This window comes from Xyrauchen texanus, chromosome 11, assembly GCF_025860055.1.
Source record: "Xyrauchen texanus isolate HMW12.3.18 chromosome 11, RBS_HiC_50CHRs, whole genome shotgun sequence".
Classification (NCBI taxonomy): Eukaryota; Metazoa; Chordata; class Actinopteri; order Cypriniformes; family Catostomidae; genus Xyrauchen; species Xyrauchen texanus.
In genome coordinates, this window is record NC_068286.1 from 23,224,007 (window position 1) to 23,242,191 (window position 18,185).

At 38.6% G+C, this 18,185-nt stretch overlaps 1 protein-coding gene across 1 annotated transcript in view; it reads right to left on the reverse strand.

Annotated features, from left to right (window-relative positions):
* Nucleotides 1-3,296: 3,296 nt before the first annotated feature.
* The window catches only part of LOC127651203 (charged multivesicular body protein 2b-like), a 32,231-nt gene continuing 17,342 nt past the window's right edge, over nucleotides 3,297-18,185 (reverse strand). The window contains exons 2-6 of the mRNA XM_052136928.1: nucleotides 12,838-12,929; nucleotides 10,620-10,814; nucleotides 7,646-7,748; nucleotides 7,361-7,467; nucleotides 3,297-6,350 (exon numbers count right to left, since the gene is read on the reverse strand). Coding sequence (XP_051992888.1) covers nucleotides 6,237-6,350; nucleotides 7,361-7,467; nucleotides 7,646-7,748; nucleotides 10,620-10,814; nucleotides 12,838-12,929 — 611 coding nt within the window. The 3' untranslated portion in view covers nucleotides 3,297-6,236. The remainder of the gene's footprint in view (nucleotides 6,351-7,360; nucleotides 7,468-7,645; nucleotides 7,749-10,619; nucleotides 10,815-12,837; nucleotides 12,930-18,185) is intronic.

Genomic DNA, 18,185 nt, shown 5'->3' on the forward strand with positions numbered 1-18,185 from the left:
AAAGTTTTAATCATTAATTTCATAAGAATATGATAACTGCAAATGACCCGAATATACTAAACACCATTATTCTGGAATTAAAGAAACAATCAATTACATACCAAACACTTTGTATTAAATTACAGTTATAATTCAGTTATAATGCATAATAAAACTTCCTACTAAATAGTTTTTTAAAAGTATTTAGAATACATTACTGACCTTGAGTAATCTCACGGAATATGTTAGAAATTAAATTTTACAGCATGTATTCTGCAACCTGTAGTGTTATTGTTAGGGGTGTAGGTGAAGGCAGATGAGGGACGAGGATCTAATTGCAGTGGAACTTTATTTAAATAAAAGGGCAACACGAAAAGAACACGAACAAAGGAAACATCCACGATGGGAAAAAATAAAACAAAAACAAGGAAGGCATACAAAGGGTTAATTGGGGAATAACCAAAGATGGAAAGCACGGAAAACAGGCATCCACATACATCAAAGACCGACAGGGGAATAGAGAAACAAACAGGGTTATAGGCTCAGGAGGCAGAGCTGTGGGAGGTGGCGCCGCAGGAGGCTCTAGAGGCGGAGCCGAGGGAGGCTCGGGAGACGGAGCCGTGGGAGGCTCGAGGGCGGAGCCCTGGGTGGCTCAAGAGGCTCGAGAGGCGGGGCCCTGGAAGGCTCGAGAGGCGGAGCCCTGGGAGGCTCGAGAGGCGGAGCCCTGGAAGGCTCGGGAGGCTCGAGAGGAGGAGCCCTGGGAGGCTCGAGAGACTTCAGAGGCGGAGCCCTAGACGGCTCAAGAGGCTTGAGAGGCGGAGCCCTGGGAGGCTCGGGAGGCGCTGGCTCTTGGATGGTCAGGGCTACTGGCGCTGGCTCTTGGATGGTCAGGGCTACTGCCGCTGGCTCAGGGACGGTCATGGCTACTGGCCCTGGCTCTGCGACGGTCATGGCTACTGGCCCTGGCTCAGAGACGGTCACTGCTACTGGCGCTGGCTCAGGGACGGTCGAGGCTACAGGCGCTGGCTCAGGGACGGTCGAGGCTACAGGCGCTGGCTGGTTGGCCGTGGAAGACGGAGGCTGGAGAGCGGAAGCCTTTCCTTTTCTCCTCTTCCTCCGGGCGGAAGAGACAGGCAACGCTGGTTCGCTGACCGTGGCAGGCGTGGGCTCCGGCTCGCTGACTGTGGCAGGCGTGGGCGCTGGCTCGCTGACCTTGGCAGGCGTGGGCGCTGGCTCAAAAGCCTGAATCAAGAGGGGTGGTTCCTCGGCAGCGAGTTTCTTCAGAACGAGACTCACGTACTCCCTCCACGTGTGCTCTCCGGGTTCCGGCGCTTCCCTCCGCTGGGATGATGGTAACCCGATCCGGTAGATGGTTTTCAGGGAAGCGTCATCAAACCCGGTGTGGATGGCGACCGTGGAGAAGAGACGTGAGTACTCGCGAACGGTCAAATTTGCCTGGGCCAGTTCGGTGAAAACCTATGCTAGATCCATTTTTGGTCGGTCTTTCTGTTAGGGGTGTAGGTGAAGGCAGACGAGGGACGAGGATCTAATTGCAGCGGAACTTTATTTAAATAAAAGGGCAACACAAAAAGAACACGAACAAAGGAAACATCCACGATGGAAAAAAATAAAACTAAAACACGGAAGGCATACAAAGGGTTAATCGGGGGAACAACCAAAGGCGGAAAGCATGGAAAACAGGCATCCACATACATCAAAGACCGACAGGGGAATGGAGAAACAAACAGGGTTATGTACACAGACACAGGAAGATAACAAACTACATTCAGGCGCGAACAATGACAGAGTGTAGAGCACCGGGAACAATCATGACGGTGACATGAAAAACACGAGACAGACAGCCAAAGAATCGTGACAGTGTGAAGGACCGGGAACAATCGTGACGGTGACATTAAAATCACAGGGCAGACAACAGGGGATCGTGACAGGTATACATTTCAAAAGTAATCCTACCAGCCCTGTGTGTGTGTGTATATATATATATATATATATATATATATATATATATATATATATATATATATATATATATTTAAAAAATAACTTTGTTTCAAATTAATATGTAGATATATGTTAAATAAAGAAGCCTTCAGATAAATGGGTAAATATGACTTGGCTCTGCCCTCTAGTGGCAAATCAACATTTTAAACAACTTTCCACTTGCCTTTAAAAACACAATCAATTCACATATCAATTAAAATTGTATTTATGGTTAAATGGGATATGTAATCCCTTTAAACCTGAACAATACTTCCCATGAATAATTTCTGAGAAATGAAAATCATCTCATTAACCCAAAACTGTGATTAATATATAGCCTACTGGCTGGCCAAATAAAAAATACATTAAAAAGTCACCATTTGGATTTAAATAAGCAGATATTTCCAGTAATTAATATTTTTCAGCTGGCAACAATTCTTTTAACCCTAACTGATTCAGTGTGTAGCTTCTCATTTCTTAAACAACTAAGATGTATTTCGTGGTCATGGAAAAGATATTACTATGTTTCAGAATGGGCAAATTATTGGCCTGCTTCAAGTAAAGAAAACAGCTAAAGAGATTTCTGAAATCACTGGAATTGGGTTAAGAACTGTCCAGTGCATTATTAAAACCTGGAAGGATAGTGGTGAACCAACAGCTTTTCAGGAGATCACTAAAACACTTTAAGTCACATCGTAAAAAATAGACAAAAATGCTATGATTTTCCACACGCACAAAGCGATAACAACTTTTAGGATAGGGACTAAACGGCTGTGTGGCCACAAGAAAGCCACTTGTTAGTGAGGCTAATCAGAAAAAAAAAGAATTTGCATAAAGATTGGTGTGGAGCAATGGAAAAATGTAATGTGGTCTGATGAGTCCAGATTTACCCTATTCCAAGCAATGGGCGTGGCAGAGTGCATGAAGTGATGCACCCGTCATGCATAGTGCACACTGTACAAGCCTCTTGAGGCAGTGTTATGATCTAGGGTTGCTTCCATTGGTCAGGTCTAGGCTCAGCAACATTGTGCGGCAATAAACAGAAGTCAGCTGACTACCTGAATGTACTGAATGACCACGTTATCCTATGAAGATAAATTTGGTGCAAATCAAATGAGCACCTGTGACAGTGTTATTTGTAGTTGTAGAGATTAACCACATATGTGTATCAGTAAATTTGAAGTCACAGAGAAATTTATTTTAAGAGTTGCAAGTTTAGAATTTGTTGTCTCCCACAAACACAACACAACAGTTACACCTTCTCAAATTCATTGCAGGTGCACAAATCCTTTTCTACGAATTACAAATTAAGAAACTAATATGCTCACATTTTTGCTACAGTTGTTCCAGTAAATATGGTGCAAAACACATTCACACACCCGCATCAAAAAATGTGAAGTCACAGACAAATTTTGCTCATCCGCAAATCAGTATATGAATTCATCCAACGAGAGTTGCACGCTTGTAGAATATTTTCTGACAAAAAAAAATTTCTTTGATATTTTTCTCGCACAAACACAAGTACAAAACTACAACTGCTTGAATCTGCTGCTACGAGTCTCTGTTTTTCGCACCACATGGCAGCATAAAATATTGAGCAAAGGTGATTTGTGCATCTGTAGAGGCAGCAGGCGGCACTGTTCAGAGATCAGAGAATTTAGGCAATCAGAAGAGCTAGTTTGAGCGCCTCTCCATTGGCGGAACCTGACGCCCGAACAGAAAAAAATAAATAAAATACTTCCAAGAGCATCTTCCCGAGCTGGCAATGGCAAATACCAATAAAGGTATTTTTTTCTTTCCTTTTCTGAAATCACTCACCATTATACATAGCAAAAACTTGAGCGTATGAGTTTCTTAATTTGAGATTCGTAGAAAAGGATTTGTGCACCTGCAATGAAGAATTTGAGAAGGTGTAACTGTTGTGTTGTGGGAGAGAAATAAATTCTATAAGCTTGCAACTCTTTAAATACATTTCTCTGTGACTTCAAATTCACTGATACACATGTGGCTAATCTCTACAACTACAAATAACACTGTCACAGGTGCACATTTGATTTGCTCCAATAATATCTTCATATTATCCCATCAATTATTTTATTTTTTTCTTCCATGATGGCACGGGATATTCCAGGACGATAATGCCAAGAATCATCGGGCTCAAATTGTGAAAAAGTGGTTCAGGGAACATGAGGAATCATTTTCACACATGAATTGGCATCCACCTTAACCTCACTGAAAGTCTTTAGGATGTGCTGCAGAAGACTTTACTCAGGTGTTCGACTCTCCCTTCATTAATACAAGATCTCAGCCAAAAATGCAACTCTGGATGGAAATAAATGTTGCGTAAAATGTTGTCGAAACAATGCCACGACGAATGCGCGGCGTAATCAAATCTAAAGGTAATCCAACTAAATAGAGTATGCCACATTTTTTTGGCCAGGCATGCATGACTATGAATAAAGATCAACATGTACCCTCAGGCACAACTGGAGAGCCACCATCTTTAGACAACACAATGATAAATAGCATTCTCAACCACAACATAGATCTCACTGGAATAAAACAACCATATAAAATACACTCACCTAAAGGATTATTAGGAACACCATACTAATACTGTGTTTGACCCCCTTTCGCCTTCAGAACTGCCTTAATTCTACGTGGCATTGATTCAACAAGGTGCTGAAAGCATTCTTTAGAAATGTTGGCCCATATTGATAGGATAGCATCTCTCAGTTGATGGAGATTTGTGGGATGCACATTCAGGCCACGAAGCTCCCGTTCCACCACATCCCAAAGATGCTCTATTTGGTTGAGATCTGGTGGCTGTGGGCGCCATTTTAGTACAGTGAACTCATTGTCATGTTCAAGAAACCAATTTGAAATGATTCGAGCTTTGTGACATGGTGCATTATCCTGCTGGAAGTAGCCATCAGAGGATGGGTACATGGTGGCCATAAAGGGATGGACATGGTCAGAAACAATGCTCAGGTAGGCCGTGGCATTTAAACGATGCCCAATTGGCACTAAGGGGCCTAAAGTGTGCCAAGAAAACATCCCCCACACCATTACACCACCACCACCAGCCTGCACAGTGGTAACAAGGCATGATGGATCCATGTTCTCATTCTGTTTACGCCAAATTCTGACTCTACCATCTGAATGTCTCAACAGAAATCGAGACTCATCAGACCAGGCAACATTTTTCCAGTCTTCAACTGTCCAATTTTGGTGAGCTCTTGCAAATTGTAGCCTCTTTTTCCTATTTGTAGTGGAGATGAGTGGTACCCGGTGGGGTCTTCTGCTGTTGTAGCCCATCCGCCTCAAGGTTGTGCGTGTTGTGGCTTCACAAATGCTTTGCTGCATACCTCGGTTGTAACGAGTGGTTAGGAGATTGTCTTGACCAGGACCACACCCCTAAATGCATTGAAGCAACTGCCATGTGATTGGTTGATTAGATAATTGCATTAATGAGAAATTGAACAGGTGTTCCTAATAATCCTTTAGGTGAGTGTATGTGCACTCAAAATATCTGAGGAAGATATGAAACTAGAGGGCAAATTCAATAATTTCCCATTGATAAATGAAGCAAAGGTGAAAGCAAGATTAATGGTGTGATTCACACAAAATCTTGTTTTCAAACACTGGGAGAACAGCAGGGTAAAATGGGGAAAAGACAAAATGCTATAGGAATAAAGAGGCTAAATGTGGGCCTTGTGTCACTCCTTAACAGAGGTAGAGTTCTCCTGTCAAACCTTTTTACAACATTATGAGAAGAAAGATTTTCAGTGTTGCTTTTTAAAGAGTCTTAAGTTGGAGCATGTTGCCTGTCTAGATTTCAGGGGAACACGTCCACATTATTCTCCACAGTTGAAGGCATTGTATGTATTCATTTACAACACAGGTTTTCCAAAAACAGTTAATTGATTATTTGTCTTTCTAAAATTACTACTCTAAAGCCTGACAAAACAGTGGCTCATCTTAAAGAGTCCTAATAAACCTTCGATAGACATCTCATATTGTCACAAAATAAATAATAAAAATGGTATTTGCCATCTGTGGCACTTTACCCCAGAGTAGGCATGTCCATGACAGTAAGTTTTTATTGACTGTCCATTTATATGCATCCATTGTCAGTGAGGATGTGTGTGTTTCCATTTGTATTCAGTATAAACAAATTATAATGCGTTTCTGTTAATTTGAGCAGAGTGTATTGTTGTTGCCAGGCAATGATCGGGTGTATGCGGGCATGAGCACTAGTCCACTCCAAGGGCTTTGAGCTGTCTCTCAATCTCTTCATCTGATATCCCATCAGCTTTGGATGTGGAGGCGCTTGGGGTCTTTCTGTCAGCTGAAGGGGCATGGGCCATCTTCAAAGGAAACAGAATTCATTATGGATCCAGATATAAATTAAATGATGGTGTTTGTACAGGTAAATTGTATTTAACACACTAATACATAATGCAAAAATGAAATAATTTCACACATAAATAACTAATGAATAGGGATTTTATAGTTATATGGACAATTAAATTTTAACAATAATGCAATGTACCAATTATTAAGGATTTGCACAACTATACATTTTTAAACAGAGTTTCTCAGGAGACGTTAATATAAGATGTTTTCTTATGTTCAAGACATTTTTGTGAAAAGTTAGACTAGGCAGGCCATCTTAAAAACGCAGCAAGATGTGACGCAACAGCCAAATACATCTGTCTGAACGTACATAAGTGATCTCAGAAAACTTGTCAAGAAGATGTCCTGGTCCTATTTTACTCATAAATAATATTCTCATATCAGAGTAGTATTCCTCTGTTGGCTGGTGCTAACTTTAATTTTCAATGATTTCAATAAAAACAAATCATTGTAATATGGCTTTGTACTACTATACATAAAAAAAGACTGTTTATAATTATAATTGTCATAACAATAACAATGAAAATAGTCAAGTTAAATGTCCAGACATGTTACGTTTATGTGAACTGGGGGTAAAATGTTATTAAGTGTCCTGAAAATAATGTCATAATCTTAATGGTCCTTAATGTAGACTTCATTTACTTTGTGCAAAATGTAATAAAAACTTTTTTTTTTATTTATGGTTAAATATGACTAGAACATTTTCTTAAAAAATCTCACAAGTCTCAAATAGCTATACTTTCAATGGGATGGATTTAAAGATGCAACTTTTCTGGTTGTTGGATAACTAGTCGACAGCCATCGAGACAAATCCTTATTAATCATAAATCTGTTTCCTATGTCAGATCACTTAAAAGACAGTGTAAATGAAGAGTTAGTTTAGTTAGTTTCAAGGTGGCCTACATACATTTTCTCATGAACTACAATTTTACTAATGTGACAATAATCTGTCTAATCGTACCTTTCCTGATATCTCAATTCCAATTTCATCCAACACCTGGTTCACAATGTCTTGAGATTCGTCCTCATCACCAGAATCCTCAAAGAGTTCATCCAGAGTATCGTTGACTGTAAACAAATGCAAACACAGGAAATTACAGAATAAAACCACTCATAATCAAATGATATAGTGGTGTGTTTAAAGTCACTCAGAAACAAGGTTGTGAGAAACCCCTTCAAGGATTTTTTTAAGGCCCATATCAAAACCTTTTCAATGCCCCCAATAAATAAATAAAATGCATCTTACTCATCTCTTCTGTCATGTCCATCTTTGCTGTCTCCTTCTGGAAGTTTTGCAGGGTCTGCATAGTCTTTTTTGGATCCATCTTTTTATTGACAGCTTGCATTGTCTTAAAGTGCATTTTTTTGAGAGAGGTAGAGATACAAACAAACGAGTCACTGCTTGATTCATATGCCCACTATAAATTGGGCCCCTTAAGGCTAGTGCAGGGGTCGGCAACCTTTTTGACACGGGAGTGGCATTTTTATTTTCCTGGTCAAATAAACAACAAAAGAACAAATGTGCATGTATGTGATTTTCCAAAGTTTGAGTTCACCAGTGAAAATGTTTTAATTTTAATAGTTTATTTTTCATTACAAATTATATCATCAGCATAACAGTTGGAGTGAAAAATTTTTGCAAAACCCACATGTGAAAAATATTGCATATGAATTATTACAGAGCACCTTGTGAAAGTGCTTTAATGAAAGAAAACCTGTCCTTTTGTACAAAATGAGTTCCATCCATCCATCTTCAACCGCTTATCCGAAGTCGGGTTGCGGGGGCAGCTGCTCCAGCAGGGGGCCCCAAAATTCCCTATCCTGAGCCACATTAACCAGCTCTGACTGGGGGACCCCGAGGCGTTCCCAGGCCAGTGTGGAGATGTAATCTCTCCACCTAGTCCTGGGTCTTCCCTGAGGCCTCCTCCCAGCTGGACATGCCTGAAACGCCTCCCTAGGGTGTTTCATTTTATATTATGTCATACATTTATCAAAATCACACACAGTCCATTTTATTTATATTAAGTTTTTTGCACCTGCATTCCAAAATCTACATCTTGATGTAATCCTTCCTCATGATCACGCAGCATGTTTTCATCAGCTGAATGGGAGTTTGACGACACTCGCAATGCACATGCAAGCCATTCGTGCATCACAAGCTGATCAACTATTTAGCCCTTTTCGGTGAATCGCACCTGCAATATCCTAAAACTTTATTTCCAGGTTTAATTTATTGCCATTGCTGGCATGCCAGTGATTACCCCTCCATAGGCACCATAGGTTGCCGACCACTGGGCTAGTGCAGTAATGCAGAGTGGTGGCCGTGTATCAATATTGAGAGTTCCCACCCTTTTTAACCAATGAAATGTCCATGACATGTGTGATTACTGGATACAGATTTGTAAAATTCCTTTTGATTTTGACAGATTGGATAATGAAATGTTTAGACCGATTTGTGATACATTTCAACCAATTAACTGAAAAGACAAAAGAATGATTCACTGACAAATCAGAATCACTATGGACTGCGAAAAACTTTTAAGGCCCTGGCACACTCACGGTGAAGTGCTTCTTTGTTCTTCGCTCAGAGTCAAAATAAATTTTGAAAAAGCTTTGTTTGTTTGCGAAACTACAGATATCGGCCACGGTGTGGGAGGCATTTAGAAGAGCATGTAAATTGAGGACACACAAGACTACATGTAAAATTTCAACTAATATGACATTAAAATGTGTTATCATTGACTTCATGCATCATTATTTGAGTAGAATTCACACGAGATCAGTAAAAGAAGCCGTTTTAATGACTTGATAATGATTTAAGTTAAGGCATATCTCACTTTGGAAAGATGTATGAATGCCTTTCAGCGGTAGATAGTGCAGGAGCAAATGGGCACTTAAGAATATTTTAGTAGTTTTGATTCCTTTTGTAGACTAAAAAAAAAAAATGAATAACATGTTTTTGGAAAATGTCTCTACATGAACAATCTTACAAATGTAGGCAAGTTTGAACCATTTCACTATATCTGATCTTAATGAGAATAAAATTATCTTGTTTATTCACACTCATGCCATCCCAGATGTGTATGACTTTCTTTCTTCCTAAAATGAGATGAAGTGAGCATAAAAGTAATCCATACGACTCCAGAGTTTTAATCAATGTCTTCTGAAGCGATACAGTTGGTTTTAACAAACCACAGTTGGTGAGAACAAATCAAAATATAACTCCTTTTCACTGTACATCTTGCCATTGCAGTCTCAAGGGATGATCATAATTTCAAGCTCGATTGCACTTCTTAGTGCTTGACGCATGTGCAAAGCTCTAGATGGCGCTATAAGTGTAATCAAGCTTGAAATCATGTTCGCCAAGGAGACTGCTGTCAAGATGTACAGTGAAAAAGAAGTTATATTTTGGACTGTTCTCATCCAAAACCACCTGGATCACATCAGAAGACATTGATTTAAACACTGGAGTTTGGTCGATTATGTTTATGCTGACTTGATTTGCTTTTTGGAGCTACAAAGTTCTGGCACCCATTCACTTGCATTGTATGGACCTACAGAGATGTAATATTCTCCTAAAAATCTTTGTGTTCTGCAGAAGAAAGAATGTCATACACATTTTCGATGGCATGAGGGTGAGTAAATTATGAGAATTTTCATTTTTGGATGAACAAACACTTTGACTGAATGAGAATTAAATCTTGGCTTCAAAATGTAGGTGGAGCTTCAGGTCACGCCAACCAATTACATAGATCAATGGTGTTTAGCAGCCGGTATGTAATTTTCCTGAATGTTTGTGCTGGCAAGCAGTTAAGAACCACAGAAACAAACTCAAAACATATTTTTGGCCAAATTTTGTTCTAAATGACATCACAAACTTTGAGTCTTCGATTTTGTATGAAATGCACCGGGACCTTTCCTTAACAAGAACAATTTCGAAATTGGGAAATATTGGATCTTGCAGGGCCAGTGCAAAGAAACTAATGGGCCCACTCATTGGGGGGCTTGGCTGCCCACCCTGCCCTCCCTCTAGTTACGCCCCTGCCAATAATGCATTTATAGACCAACAAACCATTTATTATAAATACTTTTCTAAAATATAAAAAGAGCTGCTTAAAATGTTAGTTTACTTAAACATCCAATCACTGCCAATAATATGTACACCTACAAGAGCTAAGCAAATAAATGAATCTTGAGTCTAAACAAAAAAAGTGTCTTACTTTGGTAGTTGTGGCCATGGCTCCAGACATCTTCATCTGCGAGTTCATAAGCTTGGTTTGTGTGGACATGGAGGTGACCTTAGAGCTGACAGCATACGAGCGTGTTTTCTGTTTCCTCAATTGCACAAGCTGCTTTGCTAAAACCTTACATGCATCTCTATTCCCTGTCTTAGCCATTTTCTTTATCTCCATCTCCTGTAATAAAGAAAACAAATGACAGAAAACCATTGGAGCTGAATCTACTGACATTAGCATATACAGTCAGGTCCATAAATATTGGGACATCGACACAATTCTAATCTTTTTGGCTCTATACCACAATGGATTTGAAATGAAACGAACACGATGTGCTTTAACTGCAGACTTTCAGCTTTAATTTGAGGGTATTTACGTTGAGGTGAACGGTGTAGGAATTACAACAGTTTGTATATGTGCCTCCCACTTTTTAAGGGACCAAAAGTAATGGGACAGATTAACAATCATAAATCAAATTTTCACTTTTTAATACTTGGTTGCAAATCCTTTGCAGTCAATTACAGCCTGAAGTCTGGAACGCATAGACATCACCAGACGCTGGTGATGCTCTGCCAGGCCTCTACTGCAACTGTCTTCAGTTCCTGCTTGTTCTTGGGGCATTTTCCCTTCAGTTTTGTCTTCAGCAAGTGAAATGCATGCTCAATCAGATTCAGGTCAGGTGATTGACTTGGCCATTGCATAACATTCCACTTCTTTCCCTTAAAAAACTCTTTGGTTGCTTTCGCAGTATGCTTCGGGTCATTGTTCATCTGTACTGTGAAATGCCGTCCAATGAGTTCTGAAGCATTTGGCTGAATATGAGCAGATAATATTGCCCGAAACACTTCAGAATTCATCCTGCTGCTTTTGTCAGGAGTCACATCATCAATAAATACAAGAGAACCAGTTCCATTGGCAGCCATACATGCCCACGCCATGACACTACCAACACCATGCTTCACTGATGAGGTGGTATGCTTTGGATCATGAGCAGTTCCTTTCCTTCTCCATACTCTTCTCCTCCCATCACTCTGATATAAGTTGATCTTTGTCTCATCTGTCCATAGGATGTTGTTCCAGAACTGTGAAGGCTTTTTTAGATGTTGTTTGGCAAACTCTAATCTGGCCTTCCTGTTTTTGAGGCTCACCAATGGTTTACATCTTGTGGTGAACCCTCTGTATTCACTCTGGTGAAGTCTTCTCTTGATTGTTGACTTTGACACACATACACCTACCTCCTGGAGAGCGTTCTTGATCTGGCGAACTGTTGTGAAGGGTGTTTTCTTCACCAGGGAAAGAATTCTTCGGTCATCCACCACAGTTGTTTTCCGTGGTCTTCCGGGTCTTTTGGTGTTGCTGAGCTCACCGGTGCATTCTTTCTTTTTAAGAAACAGTTGATTTGGCCACACCTAATGTTTTTGCTATCTCTCTGATGGGTTTGTTTTGATTTTTCAGCCTAATGATGGCTTGCTTCACTGATAGTGAAAGCTCTTTGGATCTCATATTGAGAGTTGACAGCAACAGATTCCAAATGCAAATAGCACACTTCAAATGAACTCTGGACCTTTTATCTGCTCCTTGTAAATGGGATAATGAGGGAATAACACACACCTGGCCATGGAACAGCTGAGCAGCCAATTGTCCCATTACTTTTGGTCCCTTAAAAAGTGGGAGGGACATATACAAACTGTTGTAATTCCTACACCATTCACCTGATTTGGATGTAAATACCCTCAAATTAAAGCTGAAAGTCTGCAGTTAAAGCACATCTTGTTCGTTTCATTTCAAATCCATTGTGGTGGTGTATAGAGCCAAAAAGATTAGAATTGTGTCGATGTCCCAATATTTATGGACCTGACTGTACATGATTCTCCCAAACAATGCTGAAAATCCAAAAATAGGCTTTATGTAATTGTCATCAGATCATAGTTATGTTGATATGATATTAAAAAAAGTATAAGAAATTCCACTTACAACATCTGAAAGATAATTAGTTACAATGCCATAGATAGCACATAGATAGCACTAGTCAAATTTAAACAATAAAACCATGAGCCAAGTCAGGTTAGTCATAATCCAATGACACAGAAAACAGACTCTGTGGCATTAATTACATAACCGAGTGATCTCACACACCTCAGTGGCGAGGAAGGGAACCTTTTGGCATCATGTGCACGTCACAGTGATGGTTGGGGATTCTTACCAATTGTTTTTCCTGTTTTTCTAGTGCTGTCCGGTCTCTTGTAATCTGTCTTTGCGTTCCCCGCAGCTCTTTGTTCTGTTCTTTAATAACATCTGAGAGGATGAGGGCAGATATGGTTATCGATCATCATAGTAATGCTTGAGAAGCCTAATCAGTTATAACACATTCAATTAAGGCTACTACATCTATCAAGTGTTTATGACCAAAAGTCATTACAGTCGTAACTCTGTGATTTTTATAACAAGAAACTATAAGATTTGGCTTATAGTCCTTAATCTGATACTGATTTTCCAACTATTGGTCAGATCAATACCACTCAAGACTGCGGTCAAGTGGGCCGCGCGTTAAAAATACACGGTCAAGCCAGCCGCACATCTTTTTTTAGTATGCGCGTCTAATCGTGTCCTTACGGTATGGGTGCATATGGAGTGGTGGTGGTGTAGTGGTCTAAACCACATAACTGGTAATCAGAAGATCGCTGGTTCGATCCCCACAGCCACCACCATTGTGTCCTTGAGCAAGGCACTTAACTCCAGGTTGCTCTGGGGGGATTGTCCCTGTAATAAGTGTACTGTAAGTCGCTTTGGATAAAAGCGTCTGCCAAATGCATAAATGTAAAATGTAAATGGGTGCTGAAAGAGGTCAAACTTGATTTTTTGACTCTATTTTCTGCTATTTTCCATCTTATTAGGACACAAATAATTATTTTATTTTTTTTTACTATTTTTATGTTTGTATGCCTAAATATGATTAACATTAATTATTACATAATTTATTCATGTTCATATTCATTTTAATTATCATACATCCTTAATATTTTTACATTTTTATTTTAATTTTTAATGTTTATATATATATATATATATATATTAGTATACATTAATTATTATAATATATTTATTAATGCTAATGAAATCTGTAATATTGATGTTAATTATCATACATTTATTTTACATTTGTATTGTTGATTTTAATGTTTGTGTATATATATAAAGTATACATTTAATTATTATACATCATGTATAAATGTTTATTTATTTATTTAATTTTTTCATGTTAATGTAAATGATTAATATGATACAACAGGCTTTTGAAACACAAATGATATTTAAAACACAAGCACACACACACACACACACACACACACACACACACACACACACACACACACACACACACACACACACACACACACACACACACACACACACACACACACACACACACACAATTTATATATACAAGTATGTTATATTACTGTATAGTTTTGGAGGAAAGGCAAACTCACCCCACACATCAAAGTGCATTCTATCACTTACACCATGTCCCATGTTCAAGCACTCATAAAAAGTGTTCCTTCAAAGGTTTGCTCATTCTTTCAATATATTCCTGTTCAGAGTGACTCTGACTATTACTGTAATTATTTTCAAGTCATTTTACTGTATAGTTTTGGAGGAAAGTAAAGGCAAACTCACCCCACTCATCAAAGTGCATTCTTGCACTTGACACATGACCCATGTTCAAACACTCATAAAAAGTGTTCCTTCATAGGTTTGCTCATTCTTTCAATATATTCCTGTTCAGAGTGACTCTGACTATTACTGTAATTATTTTCAAGTAATTTTACTGTATAGTTTTGGAGAAAAGTAAAGGCAAACTCACCCCAATCATCAAAGTGCATTCTTGCACTTGACACCATGTCCCATGTTCAAACACTCATAAAAAGTGTTCCTTCATAGGTTTGCCCATTCTTACATTTGATTAATGTTCAGAGTGACTCTGACTATTACTGTAATTATTTTCAAGTCATTTTACTGTATAGTTTTGGAGGAAAGTAAAGGCAAACTCACCCCAATCATCAAAGTGCATTGTAGCACTTACACCATGTCCCATGTTCAAACACTCATAAAAAGTGTTCCTTCATAGGTTTGCTCATTCTTTCAATATATTCCTGTTCAGAGTGACTCTGACTATTACTGTAATTATTTTCAAGTTATTTTACTGTATAGTTTTGGAGGAAAGTAAAGGCAAACTCACCCCAATCATCAAAGTGCATTCTAGCACTTGACACCATGTCCCATGTTCAAACACTCATAAAAAGTGTTCCTTCATAGGTTTGCTCATTCTTTTAATATATTCCTGTTCAGAGTGACTCTTAATATTACTGTAATTATTTTCAAGTTATTTTACTGTATAGTTTTGGAGGAAAGTAAAGGCAAACTCACCCCAATCATCAAAGTGATTTTCCTTTAGAGGTTTGCTCATTCTTTCAATGGATTCCCATTCAGAGTGACCCTGACTATTACTGTATCAATTTTCATTTAATTGTGCCATGGTTAAACACTAAATTAGGAGGCGAATTAGGATGTTTGCACATTTTTTAAGTCATTGTTGTGCAAACATACCATGCTTATTTTGTATTTCATAATTAACTTACAGTATTTAATATACAGTAGTGGACAAATTTACATGGAAATACAGCATATACACAATGTCTTCTTGCATTTTACGTATTATTGTCATTTAATTTAGTGAAAACCTTGTTTTTAACTATAAGAATTATTATGTTCATCATCCGTTTGAGAAGTAATTTCTTTTGGTTAATGGTTACTACCTCACCTTTAGTTTCTTATGTCTACGTTTTATATCCTTATGTCTATGTTTCTTTAGTTGTTGGTGTTTTTCTTTGTTTCTGATGATTAAGTCTGCAAAACTGTTTTTTTTATGTTTACCTTAATCTGCAGTCTATTGAATCTGCTCAACTGGAATTTGTCATTTCCCCTCCTCCTTGACAGAATCATTACAAACATATGGCATTGAGATGAACTTTAAAATGATCTTTCTAAATGAAAATCCATACAGCAAGTGTCACATCATAGAGATAAGGAGAAAGAGTTGATAACACAAAGAAAAATTATACTTATGCAGTGTCATGTCCTTGTCCTTGAATATGATCACATTTTTATTAATTATTTGCTTTTCTTATTTCAGAAAACAACTATGTCCATCTTGCAACACCACTTTCGGCATGCTGTTGTACTCATGTACAACCCATCAGACTGCAAGTGTCTACTGTGGCTTTGGCACCTGCGGGCATTGACTGGCTGCTGCACACTAATGCACACACCTAAAATAATCTTCTCATATTAGGTTTTTGTTTTATTACTTAAAATTACATTTTTGCATTTGTATCTATTGTGAAATGTCATACATAATACCTATCACACCATATTTCTGTAATTCTGTTTATAAAACTCTTGTTTAAATTTCATTAGGTTGTAGCCTACTGCAGTCTTCTGATAAACATTCGATACTGTGCTTGTTAGGTGTCATTGAGTATTAAAGGTGCATATAAATAAAATGTATGATTATTAAGTTGGCTTGTGAGAGCCAACTTACTGAAATCCTACTTAAACTTCTTAAGTTGGCTTGTGAGAGCCAACTTACTGAAATCCTATTTAAACTTATTATTATTAGTGGTGCTTGCCAAAGGCAGAGCATCACTATTGTTCTCTTGCATACTTATTAGTGGTGCTTGCCAAAGGCAAGGCATTACTATTGTTATTCACCATACTTATTATTAGTGGTGCTTGCAAAGCATCACTTGTAATCTCACATACTTATTATTTTTATTTTTATTAGTGGTGCTTGCAAAGCATCACTACTGTAATCTCACATACTTATTATTAAGTTGGCTTGTGAGAGCCAAATTACTGAAATCCTACTTAAACTTATTAAGTTGGCTTGTGAAAGCCAACTTACTGAAATCATATTTAAACTTATTATTATTATTATTAAGTTGGCTTGTGAAAGCCAACTTACTGAAATCCTATTTAAACTTATTAGGGCCCAAGCACAAAGTGCGTAGGACCCTATTGTTTTCGTTAGGATTATTATTAGGGCCCAAGCACAAAGTGCGTAGGACCCTATTGTTTTCGTTAGGATTATTATTAGGGCCCAAGCACAAAGTGCGTAGGACCCTATTGTTTTCAAGTTAGGATTATTATTATTATTATTATTATTATTATTATTATTATTATTATTAGGGCCCAAGCACAAAGTGCGTAGGACCCTATTGTTTTCGATTAGGATTATTATTAGGGCCCAAGCACAAAGTGCGTAGGACCCTATTGTTTTCAAGTTAGGATTATTATTATTATTATTATTATTTTTTTACGACTATTGGGGCACTTTTGGGGCTCTTAACGTGCTCAAAAACTCTTGAAACTTTGCACACGGGTCAGAACCCACGGCTGTCAGGGCCGGGCTGAAGCTGGTACCCGGGCGTGGCAGGGGGTTCGACAGCTCCCTGGAACAGGGTCCGAAAACTTGGTCTATAACTCAAACACGCTTGCATGTAATAATATGAAACTTCGGTGCACGTATAGATCTCATCGTTTCATATATCCTTCATACTTTTACTTTTTACCCCAGACCAACAGGAAACCGTCTGGGGGGTTCTCTGTTGGGTTTAGATTTGCTTTTTGATTGTTTGATTGTTTTTCAAGGTTTCTGGGACTTTTGGGGCCCTTAACATGCTCGAAAACTCTTGAAACTTTGCACACAGGCCAGAACCCGCGGCCATCGGGCTGAATCTGGTACCCGGGCGTGGCAGGGGGCTCGACAGCGATACCTGGAATGGGATTCAAACACTTGTCCATATATCAAACATGCTTGCATGTAATAATATGAAACTCGGAACACTTCTAGATCTCGTCGGGCCGAACAACTTTCTAATTTACAGTCATTAGCTCAGACCAACAGAAAGTCAGATATTTTGGTTTGAATGTGGAACACATTTCAAATTAACTTTGAAGCTCCAAAAAGCACATCAAAAGTAACATAAAAGAAGGGAGTGTGTTATAACTTCTGCATACATTAACTGATCTCGATGAAACTTCAGCAGTGTGTCACATGGATGTGACTACTGTGAGTCAAAGTTATAGCGCCACCAACTGGCAGAAGGAAGTGTGTCACTTTCAAAATGCTTTGAAATCACCCTCTTATGTCTCAAGTGAACAAACAGACCAACAGAAAATCAGATATTTTGGTTTGAATGTGGAACACATTTCAAATTAACTTTGAAGCTCCAAAAAGCACATCAAAAGTAACATAAAAGAAGGGAGTGTGTTATAACTTCTGCATACATTAACTGATCTCGATGAAACTTCAGCAGTGTGTTTGTGGGAAGAGGCCGGTCGCATGGATGTGACTACTGTGAGTCAAAGTTATAGCGCCACCAACTGGCAGAAGGAAGTGTGTCACTTTCAAAATGCTTTGAAATCACCCTCTTATGTCTCAAGTGAACAAACAGACCAACAGAAAATCAGATATTTTGGTTTGAATGT